This window comes from Juglans microcarpa x Juglans regia, chromosome 5S (assembly GCF_004785595.1).
Source record: "Juglans microcarpa x Juglans regia isolate MS1-56 chromosome 5S, Jm3101_v1.0, whole genome shotgun sequence".
Taxonomy (NCBI): domain Eukaryota; kingdom Viridiplantae; phylum Streptophyta; class Magnoliopsida; order Fagales; family Juglandaceae; genus Juglans; species Juglans microcarpa x Juglans regia.
This window is the reverse complement of record NC_054603.1, coordinates 4,396,798-4,416,843: the sequence shown is the minus strand read 5'-3', so window position 1 is coordinate 4,416,843 and position 20,046 is coordinate 4,396,798. Positions and strand designations below refer to the sequence as shown.

The 20,046-nt window shown below is 34.0% G+C and overlaps 1 protein-coding gene, 1 long non-coding RNA gene and 1 pseudogene across 2 annotated transcripts; all 3 read right to left on the bottom strand.

Annotated features, from left to right (window-relative positions):
- Positions 1–158: 158 nt before the first annotated feature.
- Positions 159–828, bottom strand: LOC121266825. Its single transcript, XR_005940921.1, has 2 exons — positions 527–828; positions 159–448 (listed from the first exon to the last, which is right to left on the bottom strand). It is a non-coding gene; the product is annotated as an uncharacterized LOC121266825 (long non-coding RNA).
- Positions 829–4,531: 3,703 nt separating this feature from the next.
- Positions 4,532–5,855, bottom strand: LOC121266824 (transcription factor bHLH162-like). Its single transcript, XM_041170651.1, has 3 exons — positions 5,646–5,855; positions 5,197–5,547; positions 4,532–5,083 (listed from the first exon to the last, which is right to left on the bottom strand). Exons 1-3 carry the CDS (start codon positions 5,850–5,852, stop codon positions 5,012–5,014), a joined length of 630 nt encoding a protein of 209 aa, XP_041026585.1. The 5' UTR covers positions 5,853–5,855; the 3' UTR covers positions 4,532–5,011.
- A 9,748-nt stretch (positions 5,856–15,603) lies between these two features.
- Positions 15,604–19,809, bottom strand: LOC121266823 (annotated as a pseudogene).
- Positions 19,810–20,046: the final 237 nt, after the last annotated feature.

Below are 20,046 nucleotides of genomic sequence, written 5' to 3'. Positions count from 1 at the left end.
ATATTTATAAGTGGGAGACTCAACTGCAAAAAGAGACCAATCATGGCAAATGGCATGGCAAAAAGAGACCATCTTGTAATTACATGGCAAATTCATTCACTCATTTCATATAATCAAAACCTCATTCAAGTACCTGATTTAACTTTAACAAAATATAGTTTGGGCTGTCCAAGCAGCACCTCATTCCATTGCATATAAATAACATATTCCTTACTTCACATATATTAATTAACACTTACAACTCAACATATAACCATGGAATGAAATACACTAGTTCAGTTTCCAAACTAAAACATAAATAATGTATTGTACATCTCTAACTTGAGTGTAAACAACTACACCAACAAAAGACAAAACCATCATTCAAAAGTATTTTCATAAATCTTCAAGCTTGCAAGTGTCCAAAGTGTTGTCCAATCCCATTTTATACAAATATACACCATTATTTCTGCAGAAAAAACAGAAAAACATATGTGAGGGACTTAATTAATTCAACTAAGAAAAATAAAACATGTCCTACCAATACCTGTAACTTCATACTTGTGCTCAGCATGCTCTTTCCCTTTCCCCATTTAGAGAATAATTTTTGGAAGTGATTATAACCAGTATATACTAGGCAAACAAGCAAGAAAGAGGTGAAGAAAAAAAACTATTGATTATAAATATATTGGCCAAACATTTACTCTCCCCCATGTCTCTTATAAAAGAGAGGAAGAATATATAATTGACTCAACAAAAACAGTAGAAAATTAAGTTAATCGTAAAAAAAAATTATTCAGATTAAAGTGAGATCAATGTAATTCTATTCCTAAGTGAACTTAACTATCAATTTAACATTTAAATATTTTTAAAAAATAAAAAAAAAATACACCAATACACTTAAAATCACTTCCTTAATAATAAAAAAAAAAGTTGACCAACGGTCAAATGGAGCGGTCAAAGTTGGGAGGCAAAGTAGCTTTTTCAATTTAATTAAGGAAAAGTCTATTATGTCGCCCAAATGTTACTGCTCGGTTTGACCGCTCGGTTTTTTTGTTTTTTGTTTTTTTTTACCGAATGATGAAAAAAGTAATTTTAAATATATTGATGTATTTTTTTTTATTTTTTAAAAATATTTAAATACATTAAAAAAATGTGAATAGAAAAATGAAAAAAAAAACTAGTTTTACAACTAGCTGTCAAACTGAGCGATGCTATTCGGGCGGCAGAGTAGTACCGCTCTTTAATTAAACATCAAATTGTAGTATTTGACTGGTATGACATCATATGATGCATCAACTCATGAGTAACTTGATCCCTGGATATGACTTTTAATAAAATTACATATAAACTAGACATTAGAATTTTAGAACATACACATTTAAAACATGGACAATTCAGTAAGAACCATAGAAAGCTAAAATTTGCAGAATGCATAGAAAAATTTCCTACAGTCTCAAATTTTTTTTTTCCTTACTGCTAAATGTACGTACAGCTTTGATTCAGATTTTTTGCAGTAATGTTTATTCAATGACCTTCTTTCTTGTTTCCTCCTGGCTTTATTTTACTTCAATGGAATTATTTATGCAATATCAGGTGTGCGTGTACCCATCTCTGACAATGCGGTTGAAATAATTTTCCAAGTGTTTGACACAAACAATGATGGAAGTTTAAGCTGCGATGAGTTTGTAAGAGTTTTATACAATAGCAGAGGACTGACCTTGACAGAGATTTAGGAACTTCTGGGGATCCAACAAATCCCAACAGCTTCGCTACAAATTGCAGGTCACTCTACTCATGTTTCAACATTATGGGTTGAGCGCAGAGGAGACCGGTTGAAGGGAAGACAAAGGGATTTGAGGTGCTAATATGGAATTTGGGGAGGGGAGAAGGACGAAGTGGATCTGAAGGCGATGGTCTTCTTCTTCTCTTCATTTTTTTTTTTTTTAAAATAGCTCTGACAGCGACCGTCCACCTTAGCTTCGTTCACCAATTCATCCACCAACTCGTTTGCACCTAGATGTACTGAAAAATAATTATGTTTATCTCAATTTTTATATCTTTGATTACATACATTCGCATGTCTTATACATTTTTAAGTTGCATCATAAATCAACCGCTTTAATAAAAATAGAAACAAAAAGGAAGTCTCATGTGGCTCTTTTAGTAAGTTTTTTAGTCATTTATAAATATTCAATAAATATTATGTGTCTATATTTCTTAAAATTCGAATAAAAAATTAAAAAAATAAATCCAATTTCGTAAATCAAATTTGGAATTTGCAGCCCAACGAACTTTACAGACCATGGGATTTTGGATCCATTTGTCAGTTGGTAGCATTGAGGTTGTACTTAGGGGCTCAATGAGATCCACAAGGCTTGGGCTTGGGCTTGGGTTTGGGCTTAGGCTTGGACTTACGATAAATGGTTTTAAGGAACTGAAAAGCAAATGAAGCATAGGACTTCAATTAATAAAATTTATAGTAAATGTAGGCATTTGCATTTCAAGAGTCACAAGTCACAACTCCTAGCTTGAAGCCTCCAACTATATATGGACCATCTTCTCTCATTTTATGCTATATACTGTGTAAAACGTACGTTCTTCAAGGGATAACTATATTTTCCCCTTTCAATTTTTCAATCCTTATTATCATTTAGAACTTCCTTTGTTTTCCGGTATAAACTTCATCCGAATTCTGTCCTCAAGGCTCATGCAATATTCATCTCAATATATAAGTGAGGTTTATAAATAAAATTTAAAAAAAATTCCCGTCTTCTTTGTTATTAAAATACTCAGAAACTTCCACGAAAATTTCTTTAGATGGGAAAAAAATTGTACAGATGTATGTTACTATTTAAAGTACAACTTTCCACGTAATTCCATCGCAAAAAGCTGGAAACTTTCAAGCTGGAAAAATCTGACACATATTCTGAACATTATATAGCTAGCTAGACGACCATATTTACCTCATTTTCTGTTACATTTTCTTATACCTTGATCAAAGATCGCCATATATATTGATTTTTAGGTTTAATTATTTGATACCATTACCAATAATAATATTCATAAATATATGATTGATCAGTACAGCTTTTAATGTTTATATATATAATTTATAAGATCCCACTTTAAATATGTGCTCATGAAAGATAATTAGTTTGAGAAGTGCTATATGTATAAAAAGATTCTATAAAAATAAATTTAAAAATTGACATAATTTCATATGATACGTTAGATCTACTTTATAATAAAAATAGATTTATAATCTAACGTATCACATTAAAACACATCAGTTTATGAGTTTACTTTTATAAGATTTCTTTGTAACTAAAATATTTTTCAATTAGATAAATATACGAAAGAAAGTTATAAAATACCCAACAAGAGTACTAAAAACACACACACACATTAAGGCACCTCTCCAATATACACTTCTTTCTTTCTTCTTTACATACATGAGGTTGTGCATGATATATTCCCAAAATTACTAATAAGTAAGTACCGATATCTTATATATGTGTGCATTATTTTGAAGCATTTAATTATTATTAAGATATAAAATAAATAATAAAATCTATATTTTTCAATCAACTTAGACTTTTGTACAGAATCCATTTATGCAACGGTCAAGAGGAGTGGTGCCGTGATATGAGGGATCTTGGTTAGGAAGGAAAGTACTGGTCCTTTGAAGACTGCATTTGACTGAGACTTGTTAAGTCTGAATTGTTTTCAATAGTTACAGCCTGGATATATAAGTCTGATCATTTATACTTGGTATTTTGAGAATTATTCCTTTAACCTGTAGAATTAATCTTCCTAATCATTTTATTATCAAATTATCATCTCTGATAACTAACACACATCACTCATCAGAACATTAATTCATTCCTAGAGTTCAAAGCAATTATGCCTATATATGGCTCGATCGCCTTCTTGATCTCTAAAAATAGCTATTGTGTGCCTAACCACGCAATAGCTATTCCTAATTAATGTTTTGTCATAGTAATGACAACTAATTCCTCCATATTTTAAGTTCTCAAAAGCTCATTTTCATTGACATTTAAAACATAATCTACAAATCGGTCACAAAAAGAAATAGTATACTGATAGAGCTTCAAATGTATTATTTTAATTTATGATGTCATGTTTGATATGAGGACATCCCAAAATATATCCACTCATAGATGTAAGTCTCTTGATGAATGAATGATGATAGTTTCTTTTAAAAAAATAAATAAATAAAACATAATCTACAAGGAAATGTGAAAGTTTCTAAAGCATGCTAGGTAAAAAGAACTTTAAAAAAACAAATGACATTACCACCAAATACATTACAATAAGAGAAATTATCTTCGTAAGTACTAGTACTCAATGTGAAAGACATTCATTTCATATAAAATAAATATTTGATCAATTTGTAAGCGAATTTAATTTTAACTTTCTCCTATAAATCAAATTCTATCGTGTCAGCAGTGCGAAGAAATATTGTATCCATACTGCAAGTAGAAGAATTCTTAAACCAGAATAAATCCACAATTACCAACAAGCTTAATTAGCAACTTGTAATATATGTAGTCAAACACATGTTTAATTAAATGATGAATGACTAAATGGAAACACAATTGATAGGGAATTAGTTAGTTATATAAACAAGTACTATATATATGGTTTTTCAATTGAACTTAGATCTTGTACTCATGTGTATATCATCCAGCTGATTTGATCTTGTTGAAGGCAGCTTGAAGCATTATATATGTGAATAGAGATCACAACATGCATGACAAGTTTTTGCTGAAAATCTTCAGACTCAGCATACCCTAATTAACAACTGTACAGTACTGCTCAGTGATTGATGGATATTGTGGAAAATCAGGAACGAATTTGTCCAATTTGATTTATTAAGATAGTACTACCTCTCCATCAGAAATATATTGCACTGATATTCATGAACAGATTGCTTGTTTCGATCGCAAGTGGATACAATTAAGCACACGGTGATGAAACATAAATTCAAATTATACGATCAACATCATTAATACTGACAAATTTTCTTTAGTCTCTCAGATATTCTTGCAGCTTCATAACCCAATGCCGACTCCCCACCCTACATGTTAAGATGATACCAAAAACAAATTACAAATTCACGACAATCTTTCACAAAAAGTGGTAATTGAGAAGGAAGGAAGGAAAAAAAAAGCAATAATAATTAATGGCTACCTTAGCATGTATTGTGTGAAACACCATATCATCAACAATGGTGAAATTGGCATTAACAATCTCAGTTCCTTCTTCATGAAGCACGCGAATGGTCTCATTGAACATGAACTGGAAATCCAACCCAGTTATCAAAACAACCTGTAAAGCCGAACCAATTTCACTAATCTCAATTTGTGGTGATCTTAGCTGCACTGTCGAGTACGTCATTCCAGAACCATTTGTGCCTGCATTTGGCTTTTGATCAATGCCCATGAGGCTGTCTTTTTTCTCACTCATTTTCTCCAAGTTTATCTGCATCTTCTTTATATAGGTTACAGCTTCATCCAGTTGATCTGGGAGTGATGTAACTTCCTGCATATATAGTACCATATATATATCAAAATTTCTTCATCTGTGAGCAGACGTTATAGTGTATATGTAAATTTATTGAGAGAGAGAGAGAGAGAGACCCTTGAATTTTGATGCGGTACAAGAGAATTAAGCTCGGAGTAAAGGGCTTTCATTTGGTTTCTCCTATTTCGCTCAATGGTTTTGCGATCAGTACTTGATCTGGATGAACTAGGGTTGTTCTCCATCAGTAATATTATGAGGAGCAACACCAAGTCAACAGCAGAAGAAATAATCAAACGCGCGTCTCCACAGATAATATTGGTCATTAACTTATTGAAAGCTTTTTATCAGAGTATAAAGCCAAAGGTGAAAGTAAAATATTATCATTACATGCCTCTGGAAAAAGTGTGCTGATTTGAGAGCCTGGTGGGGTAAGCTATGCTCGTTTTCTTCAAGGCCAATGCGACCATCTTTGACCGTTCACGTTTTAGAAATTAAACCGATAACTGTATGAATTTCGGCTTTAACAACCTTAATTATTGTTACTATTTATAATATCAACTGATCAGGTAGAACTACAATCGATTTGGGCCTCTTTATTTTTAATCATGAGATGAGATAATATGAGATGAAATTTTTTGATATTAAAATTAAAAATTGAATAAAATATTGTTAGAATATATATTTTTAATCTTATTTTTATTTTGAGATTTAAAAAGGTTAAATTGTTTATTTTATTTTATATAAAAATTTAAAAAATATGTAATAATTAGATGAGATAAATTGAGAAATTTTCTGAAAACAATCAAGGCCTTAATTAGTCCATATTTAACACGGTTTTCTTTTCATTTTGTTGCTATTAACACCGGCCAATCAATATTTCAGATCATATCGTGTGAATGCTTTGACTATTTCGAAAAGTTTTTGAATTTACACACACAGACACACACAATGTGTATATATATATATATATATATATATATATCATCAAATGCTGTTAAATTTCATGGAAATTGAATTAATCACATTGCTTTTCAAATTAAAGTATATTATATGATCATGTTAGAAAAAGAAAATCATTACATATTAATGGCATACTCTTTCTTGCAGTACCCTTCAACTAATAGTTGTTTTACTACTCCTTGCATGTACTCCGAAATACAAAACTTACGCATGCATGCACATTGCACCTCCTACTGCATGCGCGCGACTATCGCCAAATGATCATGAGTATCCTCTATAAATATATATATATATATATATATATATATATATATTATACAACATCTATTTTTGTCGTCTCATGCATGAGCAGTAGTTAGACTTGGACAAAGGGTGCTATTTTAAAAACAAAGTGATATATAATTGGAATTTGCAATGTCATTTTTCCTAATTTGGGACACCAAATATAAAACACTTGCTACTTAGAGTGTGGAAAATGCATCTAACCTTTGTGTTATGCTTTTCCATATAGGTATACATGATAGTCGACTAGAACGAACTTGATCTTTTCTTAATTAGGTAGAATTTTTAAAATGCAATAGAAACCTCTATATATATGTGAGCTCTCAAATATTATTAATTAACTCATCGATCCATGGAAATTTGCTAGGGTACTGCAAATATTGCTTGAATGAATTGGAATGGAAGTAAGCTCAGCTAGTTGGTTAATGCATTGTTTGTTGTAGCATATATGCTCCATACATGAATAATCTATGTTTACTTTTGAAATTGAAATTCTGTAGTACTCTAGTCACTGATCAAACCAAAAAAGAAAAAAAAAAGTCGAGTTAAAGATCAATGATCAAGAACATTTGATCATCAAACAAAAGCTAAATGATCAAGGACCACCTGTTTAGTAGAACTACTTGATCTTAGAATTATGTGTGTTGGAGTGTTACATCTCATATTGAAAGCATGGAATTAAAAAGGAAAGAAGAAAAACTTAAAATAGATAGAAAGTCAGAAGAGGAAAGTTAGTTATTTCAGTTAATTATGTTATTATATTGTTGATGTATTATAAAGAGGACTCAAGTTTGATGTAAAGTTTCAATTCATTCAATTCAGTTGTTTACCAAGTTCACTTGCCTTCTCTATTTTTGATATTTTTGTCTTCACCAAGTTCAGATTCAAGATTTCATTTGATTCTCAACATGGTATCATATTGAAAACATACAACGCTTCATCAACCTAAATTGATTGATTTCTCAAATTCTGCCTTGCGAAATTCTGCTCTGGAATTCTTGCATCAATTATCTTTAAGTTTTCTTGCATTTTCTTGAACAAATTCTTGAAAATGAGTTATGGCGATCCTCCTCCTTTCAATCCCTCTCCTGTTAATCCTCCTCCTACTAATCCTTCTCCATTTATTTATTCTCCATTTAATCACCCTCTCATCAACCTTCAAATGATTCCTCGAGTCTATATTATCTGCATCCAAGTGACAATTCTGGTGCTTTGTTAGTATCAGAAATCTTCAATAAAGAGAACTATGTTGCATGGAGTCGTTTGATAGTCATTGCATTGACAGTCAATAACAAGTTACAATTTATAGATGGTTCAATTGTTCCTCCCTCTTCTGATCAACTCGTTAAACACACAACATGGTTAAGAGCAAATAATCTAGTTCTTTCTTGGTTGATGAATTCTATTTCAAAAGAAATACAAAATAACTTGTTGTTTGTGGTATTTGTTGTCGATCTTTGGAATGAGCTTAAAGCTAGATATCTCAAGAGTGATAGACCAAGGGTTTTCCATCTTGAGAAATCTTTGAGTTGCATCAGTCAGGGTGCTTTATCTGTTACTGAATATTTCAGTACCTTTAAGACCCTTTGGGATAAGTACATCAACTATAGGCCATTTCCAACATTCACATGTGGAAAGATGGCAACATGCACTTGTGAACTTTTCAACTTTCTACAAATCAGACAGCAATCTAATTATGTACTCAAATTCTTGGTGGGGATAAATGATTCTTATGCATCTATCAGAAGCCAATTGCTGCTAATGGTTCCATTACCAAGCATGTCCAAGGTTTTCTCTCTGTTGCTTCAAGAAGAAAGTCAGAGGCAACTTACAAATTCTGCTACATATAATGAGATGCATGCTTTGATGGCAAAGCAATTCAATCAGCAGAATTACTAGCCGAAATCTTTCAAGGACAAACCAAAGAAGTCTGCCCTACATTGTACTCATTGTGGCTACAATGGTCACACAGTGGACAAATCTTTCCAACTCCATGGTTATCCCTCTGGCTGGAATGGACAAAAGGAAAAAAGAAATGTGGCTTCTGCTCATAGAGCTGGGCAAAATTTCAGAAATTCCGACTCCGCCCGACATCCGCTCCGATTTTGACTTCGATAAGTCGGAGTGGTCGGATTTCGGAGTCGGAGTTCGGAGTAGCTCCAAACTTAGCTTCAGAGTCGGAGTCGGAGTTCGAAGCTCTATGGAGCTCCGACTTCCGACTCTGAAATTTAAAAAACAAAAACCCAGATGTAAAACGAAGTTGTTTTACATCTGGGGTTTTCTTAAAAAAAAAAAAAGAAACGTAATGTGGGACGGCATCGTTTTATGGAACGGAGGGGGCCAAAACGCAGGAGCCCCCCTTCCCTTCTTCTTTCTTCCTTCTCACTTCTCTGTTCTCTCTCATCTGGCATTTGCGATTTTGCTGCGTCCGCGATCTGCTGCCGTGCTGCATCTCACGTCTCTCTCGCATCTAGCATCTCCGTTGCCGCCGTTCGTCATTACTCCTCCATGCGACTTCAAGCCGAGATTCAGCATACGATGAGAGTGACGAGTTCCAAACTTCCGAGCCCTAGAATTAAATTTAGCAGTTTAATCAATTAATTTTATGTAAATGTCTCTCACTCTCTTATGAATTGATATTTTGTTGTGATTCTTATGAATTGATTTTGTAAATTTGTAATAAGGAAATGTGTTTAATGAAATGTATGATGTGTTTGTAATTTGTTTTGTATGCATGCATAGTGTTTGATAAAATGTGTAAGAGATGTGTAAGAGTCAAGAGATGTGCATAGAGTCAAGCTGGTTCATTTGCATTGTTTTCTTTACATGTAAAACAAATAACAAAGTCAGTGAAACCACCCAACTGCTGGTAGTGTCTTTATGTCGATGATCAGAGTATGTTGACATGGATGGGTATGAAAAGACTTATTTTCCAAGTTCTGCCAAAATTTATTTGCCTATCACTTCTAATTTGTGTGTGGAAGATTGTACTGAGCGTTTAAAATGGTTTTCACAAAAAGTGCACCATCAATTTTGGTAAGATAGGTGTTGGTAGAATTACGAAATTGAACAACAAAATTTAAGTAAAAAAAAAAGAACAAAAAACAACAACTAGAAATTTATTTCCGAACGGAGTTCGGAAATTAAATTCGGAGTCGGAGCTCCGACCATAGTTTGGAGTTCCAATCGGATGTCGGAGCTCCGACCACTGTTCGGAGTTCCTATCGGAGGTCGGAGCTCCTACATCCTATCGGAACTGCGAACTGTGATCGGAACTCCGACATCCGATCGGAGTCGGACTCCGACTCCAGTTCGGAGTCAGAGTTGCAATTCAGCTCCGACTTTTTTCGGAGCTGGAGGTCGGAAACGACAACTCCGACTCCGTCGGAGTCGGAGCCCACCCCTATCTGCTCATACTGCCATTACCATTCTAGAGGCCTACAATTCAAATAGTAATGAGCAACCAAAGTTTTATTTTATTCCAGAGGAATTTAACAAATAAATGGCAATTGCAAATTCAGCACAACCCAATTCTTCCAACCAGAATAATTTGCAACCAGTTGTTAACCTTGTCACCACCTCTCACTTTTCTGGTAAACCAACTCCTAAACCAACTCCATTTTCATGTAAATTATATATATACACACACTACTTTTGTGATATAGTTCTATTGATCGGCCTGGCCTCATGCCACACGTGGTTGATGAGACATGAGTACAGGCCAATATTAATACAGCATCCTCGTAGATGATACATACTATATATTACGCCCTCATCAGTTTCAAACATCAGGCATGTGACTCTCTGTGAGAGAGCTGGTGAGGAAAGAAAAAGGAAAAATAGAGTGGACGTGGTCAATTGCCAACCCTAAGATTGCATGTGTTCATGATATAGTTGAATGGTTTTCGTTTACAGGCAGGCAGAAAACGTCAAGAGCACTATATCAAAAAAGGAGAAAAAGGAGATATCAGCACGTAGTCTCTAAAGTAGCTTTAATTGGGACTTATTGGCAGAGCCACAAAATAAATAATGGGTGGTAATCTTTGAGACAGAATTGAAGATGACAATTACTCTCCTCCTCCTTTGGAGGAACTACATGGGCCATCCTACTTTGGAATTTAACGTCTAATGCCTCCAGAGAATCATCAGACGATGTTTTTTACAACCTGGTAGGATTGCTATATACATATATATATATATATTTTTTTGTGGAGTTCTTTTAGGGTTAAAAATCTTTAGTAGTACTGGTACTGGATTTCCATGCATGCATATTCGCCCTAATCAATTCTTTCCAACAATATTGCCGCATGCAGGCTAGCTATATATAAGAAAATTATAATTTGAAAGATGAATTGCGTCAGCAGTAGTAAGTACTGTTGCAGATAAAATCAAGATCATGACCTAGCTAGCTGATCTATCTCTATCTCTTATCTCTAAGTGGGTCATGATTGCCACATTGTGGACATATATTATCACGTAGTCTGTGTCTATCGGGTTCCTTGGAAACTCGTCTTTACGGATTAATTATTCGAGGGCCTTTAGACTCCACACTTTACTGAAGCAATTTCAATTCACGTTGATCAAGATAAGTACTGATGCCTACGTGCAGCTTTTTTAATATATACATGGTCAAGATAATGCTTATCAGATCTACCACCAAGATTTCATATTGTGATTTATCACAAAAATATTTTATAAAAATAGATTTATAAATTAATGTAATATATTAAATTTATTTGATAATATAAGTAATTTAATAATATGACGTACAAGATTAAAGTCACGGCATTTTATGGATTTATATTTATTTTTTTTATCAAAGTATATCTCTCTACAACAATGAAAGAAATGAGTCTTGTACTTGATTGGTAAAACTGAACCTTTTTTTTTTTTTTGTCTAAATAAGAAATAAACGCGATCTTAGACATTTTTTCAATCTCACAAGAAATAATATGTATTCAATTGAGAATAAATATTACAACAACTTTCTTATAACTTTCTAGAAGGTTTTTGCATTATTTTTTTATTGGAAAACAGAATGGTTTTTTGGGCACCATATGTGCCATATATAATATGGTGAGGTGGGGATTTTCACTATTGTTTTGTCCTTTTATGGTTTGGTAAGCAAAAGCATGATTGGCTTCTCATCCTTTACACTAATAAAACGAATAAAACACAAAAGTACCTCCACAACAACCCTTCTTCCAAAAATAAAAATAAAACTCTCGAATGACGAGGCTTTTACCAATTTGATCAATCTCCAATTAAATCTCAAGATTTTCTTTTTTGCAAAAAAAAAATATTTAGAGGAGATTTAAATAGTGAATTGAGATGAGATAAGTTGATATAAAAGTTGAAAGTTAAATAAAATATTGTTAATATATTATTTTTTTAATATTATTATTATTTTAAGATTTGAAAAAATTGAATTATTTATTGTATTTTATATAAAAATTGTAATAATTAAATGAGATTAGATAAAATACTTTCTTAAGGTCTCGTTTATTTTTACAGATGAGATGAATTGAAATAAAAATTAAAAATTAAATAAAATATTAGAATCTATTTTTTTAATATTATTTTTATTTTATTTTGTATAAAAAATTGAAAAATTTATAATAATAAAATAAAATAAAATAAAAATAATTGTAAAAACAAACAACCCCTTAACCTTAAAATATTACAGCCTTAACAAAAAGACGATTGGGAATTAAATAACAATATATAGTAGGTAGACAACTTCTGAGAAGTGAGTGCACAAACTAAAACTTGGGCCTTTGGATTCTTGAATTTTAACTTTTATCTTACCTAACAGCGCACTACCACGGTACCACCTCCTTGCTCTACTCTTTTTTTTTTATTAGTCAGTCAGTCAGTCACTCATTCTCCACACTATTTATTATATGATAGATTGAAAAAATAATTAGAATTATTTTGTTAAGATTTTCTTTTAGGACTCAAAACAAAAGTAGGGAAGAGAAATAGGTGATTTCACGGTGAAACACCATTGCCAGAATTCACCAACCATTTACTGCATTCGTTTTTTTTTAAAATAATATTTCTGAAATTGCTATATGCTTTAAATAGTCTGCATTAATAAGATAATTATTTTAACTACAAAAGAATTATACAAATAAAAAAAATGCTACCATATTGTCCCATTTATACCGTTCATTTTTCTTTATTGATTTGGCACTACTACATGATACCACTTGATTTATTAAAAAATAATGAAAAACACAAACATATATGAGTAGAGAAAACCTTAAGTTTCAATCTCTATTTTTTAGTGTTTCCATTCGTCATTTTGTTTTGAATATATATTTTTTTATTTGCTTAATATGAAATCACGTGTCACCATGTCAATGTGACAAAATGAACGGAATAAATGAAACATCATAGTAGTAATACTCTAAAAATAAATCGACAAACTGACAATACATCAAATTACATTTATTGTATAGTAAATTTAACGAATCACATGAAATCAAGTTAATTTGTAAATTTACTTTTATGTAATTTTTTTACGTATATAAGCACTACTCTAATAATTTTACAAACAATTTTTCAACCTCATTATCCCCACCGATTGGGAAAAGACAAATAAGCCCCTCCCTTACTACAAGCTTTTTCAACCAAATTCACAATTGTGTTGCAACGTGCACGTTTGCAAACGACACAACATAATTTCTCTTATTTTAGACAACTCTACTAAAATTTTTGAAGCTAATTAAAATTGCATTGAGATAAATATAGAATATAGAGCCTGGATACGTCTATATATAGTTGCGGGCTATGAAAACAGATCAAACCCTGTGCCTCTGGATTATTAACTCCACTGGGACCATTAACCGTACCTTGTAGTTTCATCGATTCTTCTCTCGAGTAAATGAGACATTCTCTAAACATAGCCTATACATCCCGAAATAAAAAGTAAAACATTTCCAAAGAAATTTACCGCGAATCTTGGCATGCCTTCTCAATAAAGATGCACCATTTTAAAGCACCACCCTTTCGAGGCATGCAAACTCCTCTCAATTTATCTCATCTAATCATTATAATTTTCTTAAATTTTCACACAAAATAAAATAAACAATTCAACTTTTTTTCAAATCTCAAAACAAAAATAATATTAAAAATATATATTCTAGCAATATTTTATTCAACTATTAATTTTAATCTCAATTCATCTGTGAAAACAAACGAGGCGTAAGTTGGTCCGGCAGTTACATTGTATTTGAACTGAGACGATTCAACTGGCATCAATGTGACTCATGTTGTGTCAAGATTCACAAGTCAACAGAATTGAAAGACAAAATCTAAATCAAAGAACAACTTCAACAAAGTAATTGTTCTCTTGCACTTGCAAGAAACTCCTTGCTGAGAATATATGCACCCTAGCATTAGTCGAGAATTTGTTCTCGGACACCCGATGCCAATAAAAAAAAAAAAAATTGTTCTTAATCGGTCTTCATGCATGCTATGTGAGTGCCATAAATGTGAGCTACAAATGCATGCTCACCAAGCTGTAACAATTCATGTTGGGATATCTTGCTGGAGGTGATGGAGCCACAGTGATTCTGGCAAAAAAGAGTTAAGGATAACAGGGGAATTTCATGACTACCAAAAACCAGAAAACCCATTCATTCCATACACAAACTCCGCGATTAGATGTGAAATTACCCTCTTATCTTTCTCGTATTTATTAGAATGAAACTATCCTCTCAGCACATGATAGTAGCATTAAGGTTGTGGAAAAGACACCAAGATAACATGAGAATGTCTGCCATCTCCTGTCCCTTTTCCTTTTCCGATCTTAGATGCTAGTACCCATAATTTGATATGGCAAACATCATAGAAAAGAAATGAAAAGATATTGTGCAGACCATGCATATATATGTTTATTTATGCTCTTATACATTCATTTACATGAAAGATATGTTTATAGGTAACGCGTATAATTTAGCAAGGCAGAAGAAGATTGCCTTTATGGAACAGAAAAATGCAAAGACACACACACCCACATAAAAAAAGAAAAAGAAAAAGAGCATAATGAAAATATAATAAAAATTAAAGGTAACCACAAGCAAACCCAATATGAATATGAATAGAGATGTTAGATCATCACCTTTTTCAAAAAAAAGAAAGAAAGAAAGAATTGCCTGCAAATTGCATAATGTAACATGTCTAGTAAACCATAACATTTGATGTGCATTCACGTAAATAAACTAGAACAGGGCCACTGCCACAATCACCAAGTTGATAACCTACTCTATTTTATTTTTTTTATGGGTAGCCGATAACATACTTTATTGCATAGGGATGAAGCCATCAACCGAAACCTAATGTCAACATGTCTTATGAAGTGCCATATGAAATTAGCACCCCAAATTTCAATTTCAAAAGGTACGATCAGCTATCGATACAAAAGATGGACTATCTTGAGATTATTTATTTGCAATAAAAAAAAAAAAACAAGCATCATGGAAAGTAGCTCCTTTTCTAACTAGCATCAATTTCCCCTACAACCATTCAACCCCCGACCCCCCCCCAACGCACCCATGCACGTTCCTCATCTATTTCTTCAGAAAAATATCAGTTAGCCTAGATTTTATGACACCACTAGTTCACTCAGCTATCACTCATTTAAATGACAACTGTGTAGTCTGACACCACTTGTACTCTCTTTCTGCCTTTGAGTTATGTATATCGTCAGAACAGAAAACTTGAAGTAAGAAACTTGATAAATATTTTTTTTTTCAAAACTCCCTTATTACTAATAATTAATAAAACCAGTCTTGTTTTAATTTGGGGTTCAGTCCTCTATTTCTATTTCTTTTTTTGGCAATTCAATAAAACAAAATCTACAATGATTCAAGAAAAGTGGAATGAAAATAAAGTTGTAAGATGCACAGTAATGAACCCAGTGTGGAAGAGAAAGGAGATACACACGAAAGAAAAATGCTACATTTTACAGCAATATACACAAGGACCTCTTTCTTTGGCCAGCAGTACACTCTCTGGTGAACCTCTCATTAGGCCTCCCCCCATTCAGAAAATCACCAAACTGAAGCCTTCCTCCTCCCTCTCTTCAAGCTCTAGCTCCTTACCCTTCTTCCACTCTATCTCTCATTTCGTCCTCATTTTCTCTGTTTCTTAGTTTTGTTTTTTTGTCTCTTAGTTCTAGTCTTTGGAGGCTAGATTTACTATAATCTGCCCACTTCCAACCAACTGCACCCTCACCTCAGATTCGCCACCCTCCACTCTTCCAAGACCAGCCTCCAGCTATAAGTTTCCACTGGCGCATAACCATCATGCACCGCCACCTACTCACATGACAGCCATGCACCACCCGTCACCACAGCCTCTCATCCTCTTCTCACCAATTTTCACATTTCCAACTTTTTCCTGGTCGCCATCATGTTTTTCAGCACTTCTCCTTTGTTTTCCCTTATCTTCCTCCCATTTACCCCTTTCGACCGAAAGTTAAAATCCCCAATCTGCTGCCATTTCTTCTGGCAACACTTCATTTTTTTTCCTCCATCATGATAAACAGACAGCCCAATGTTCTCTCATCTGTTGGAAGAGGGTGCTAGTTCTTGCTTCATTTATCAAGGCTCTGGAGGTGAGGGCATGGAGAAGTGTACAGGCACTTCTCCATGCCCTGAAGCAGTTGAGTGCAACCATCACCACCTAATGTGGCTTTCAGCAACAATAACGTAATCCCCATGGACCCATGGTATTGCATCAGAAATTGCCTGTTTAGCGATTTCTTCCTCGGTCCAATTGAGAAACATGGGTCCAGACTAATGTTTTGGCTTCATTGCCCTTTTTTATTTCCATTTTCATATACTGTATTGGTTGTAATGGGGTGTTTTAAGGGGGTCCCTCACCCGATCCTTTTGTATCCTCTTCTTCTTTTCTTTTCTTTTCTTTTTTTTTTTAATGAAAGCTTACTCAAAAAAAAATAAATAAACACAAGGCCATGATACACTGATTTGTTTGTCATTCACTTTAAATTAATAATCTAAATAAAAGACAATGCATCACTACCAATCTATTCATTCATTGTCACATGAATATAGAATAACACAATAAGCTAGGCTTAGAAAACAAACCTTTTTTCTAATTACAACGGTCTGGTCAGCTACAAAGCCAGGTCCTACGAAAGATTCATGTGAATTTAGGTTTAGGCATTGATGAGCTATTAGGATGCACGGGACTAAGCTTTTGGATCCGATGGAGAAGTCCTTTCTTATGATCTTGGCAAGTAGGATTTTGTACCAGATTCAGGGTTCCATCACTGGCAAGTGAAGACTCAAATTGTTCCAATACCTTCACAACCTGCCAAAACTCTGGTCTTTTCTCTGGTTGTAGGGACCAGCATTGCTCAATTAAAGCTCGCATGGCAGGCGGACAGTCCCCGGGGATAGGAGGTCTCAAATTCTGGAAATTCAAACTTTACTGGTGTTAGAACTGCGTCCATAAAACCCGTCAAATTGTTCTCCACAAGAGTAAGGCAACATGGGAAGAAAACCAGATGACCAAATGATACAAGAATATGTTGCAGTTAACTTCAATTCTCATTCTAAGTTCCGATTAAAAATCAATTTTCGTCATATGTCAAAATCATCCAATACTTTCAATGAGGTTAACATGGTTATCATCTGGTTGCAGAATGAATGACACAGATAGAACACAGTCAATCTGTGATTTGTTGTACGTGTTTTACTTCCATTAAGTGTGAAATCACTTCAAACCGAAAAAGACTCAAATCTAATAGCAAGGTAAACAAACTGAAAAGAGGGAAAACAACAACAAAGACAAAACGAAAAGGAGAAAAATGAATTCTCTCCATGTAGAACTTAGCACAGCTAAAAATTCAGAAAATACTTAAAAGAGAATAAACACAAAAGACCTACATATATGCATTGAAAATCTAGACATATATATTGTAAGAAACATGAAATTAAGGAGGAAAAAACCTTAATTACTACAGCAAATGCAGCCTGTACAGGATTCATATCCTCATACGGAATTGTTCCAGCCACCATCTCCCACAAGATGAGCCCAAAACTGTACACATCAACCCTTCGACCATAGGATTTATGTTTGATCATCTCAGGTGCCATCCAGCGATAAGTCCCAGGGTCATCAGCTAAAGAATCACAGTACGCCTCCCCACAAGCTATACCAAAATCAGCGACCTTCATGTGGAAGTCTTGGTCAATAAGGATATTTTCTGGTTTAAGATCTCGATGAATTACACCTTGAGAGTGAATGTATTCCATTCCACGAGCAATGTCCAGAGCAATTGCGATTAGTTTCTGTAAAGGAAGCGTTTTAGGTTCAAGCTTATGCAAATATGCCCTCAAGGAGCCCTCCGATAGATATTCTGTGACGACACAATAAACTGGTGGCTTTCTGCATGCTGCGACGAACTGTGTTCACGGATCAAAATAACATCAGTATTAAGGTATTAAAAAGGCAGCATCCTAGAACTTGTCCACAATAATGATGATTTTGGCCGTGATGAATTAAAAGCTTAAACCTTTGGCAAATTCGTGATCAAAATATTAAAAACTGAACAAGCCAAAGGACAGTTTCTGCCCTGAAGCATGTATGCATGACGGAATAACATATCACAGGAGACAAAAGGAAAAGTTTGATAACCTTTATGACATTTTGATGGTAGAGACCAGATAGAAGAGTGACTTCCCGATTGAATTGCTTCTCTAGTCGAGCCTCCAAGGCTCCATTTTCGTCATCATCAGGAACCCGAATAATTTTGACTGCAACAGGTTCATCATTGTATATCCCATGGTAAAGCCGACTGTGAGCCCCGTGAGCAAACTTAAGCCCCAAAAACAATTTAGACAGATCAACAGTCCATTCATCTGCAGTTTCTACAGCAGTAACCCTTCCTCCACCATGATCAAAATACTTTGCCCACGACAACTCCTTCCGGGTCTTCGATTTTTCATTGACTTTCAGCGAAGCCAAGTAGCTAAGCGGGCTAGTATTCGACGGAGAGCTCGAATTGGATGCCGTGATTTCTGGGAAATCCTTATTCACAAACTTTTTCATAATCCCTTCTGCGATTCCCTTCTCCTCGGAAAGGGGGACAGGAATCTCTTCCGCTCAGATCTTGCTTCCTTGAACGCATCAGAGAGCACAGTTTCAGGTGAAGGGGACAAAGATCTCTGCTTGTTAATAGGTTTCCGCTGAATCTTTGAATTACTGGGAATAGATTTCTCACCATTAGCAGTTGTTCCGGGTTTTGATTTCGAACCTGAATTTCGGTCAGTGAGAAAGGGAGACAGGAATCTCTTCGGCTCAGACCTTGCTTCCTTGAACGCGTCATAGAGCACAGTTTCAGGTAAAGGGGACAAAGATCTCTGCTCGACTGTCATAGGATTCCGCTGAATCTTTGAATCACTAGGGATAGATTTCTCACGAGAAGAAGTTGTTCCGGGACTTGATTTCAAACATGAATATCGGTCAAGCTCTACTGAGAATGGAATAGAGGCCAATCTTGAGGAGTCCAACCGATGACAAACTGTGTGAGAAAACTTCGCTCTCCTAATCCAAGAATTAGCCTCTTCTGCCATTACTGCGTCACGGTAATCCGTTGAAACTCTAAAAGACCTTAAACCCACAGAATTCCTTTTTCTTCTTCTTCTCCTCCAGCTGAGAAGAAGGGTCAACCTCAAACAATACTATATGAATATCGAAGCTCCAGAAACCAAATTTCCTAAAACCCATCAACAACCATTGAAAATTTGACTGCTAAAAATCAAATTTTTCCTCCATGAAAATAAAAGAACCATTGAACTCCTTGAAGACCAATCATGAACGAGACGGTGCCAAAAACTAATTTCATTTCCATCAGAAGCAAAATCTCAAACCCATCATAGTCCACCACCGAACAGACCTCCCAGACATCAGAATCTGCTCATCAAGACCAAACCCAACCAACCCTTTTTCGGCTTCAAAGTCAAATGGCAAATACTACGCCTTCCGTGGAGAAGAATTCTACATATTATTCTTACTACTAATCTTATTAATTACATTCTCCTCCAATTTTATTCATATTAAATAATATATAACATATTTATCATCGTTAAATAATAAAAACACATATAATAAATTATCATTTAATAATAATAAATATATCACATCATATTTAATAAAATAAAAATAAAATAATAGTATAATATATAAAATTTTTCTATTTTTATACATCATGTATATTTTTATTTTTTTATTTTTTTA

Coding starts and splice junctions, on each gene's coding strand:
- LOC121266824 (XM_041170651.1), bottom strand. CDS start 5,852: ATGACCAATATTATCTGTGGAGACGCGCGTTTGATTATTTCTTCTGCT. Junction 5,548..5,645: donor TACCGCATCAAAATTCAAGG/GTCTCTCTCTCT, acceptor CTATATATGCAG/GAAGTTACATCACTCCCAGA. Junction 5,084..5,196: donor TTCACACAATACATGCTAAG/GTAGCCATTAAT, acceptor CTTAACATGTAG/GGTGGGGAGTCGGCATTGGG.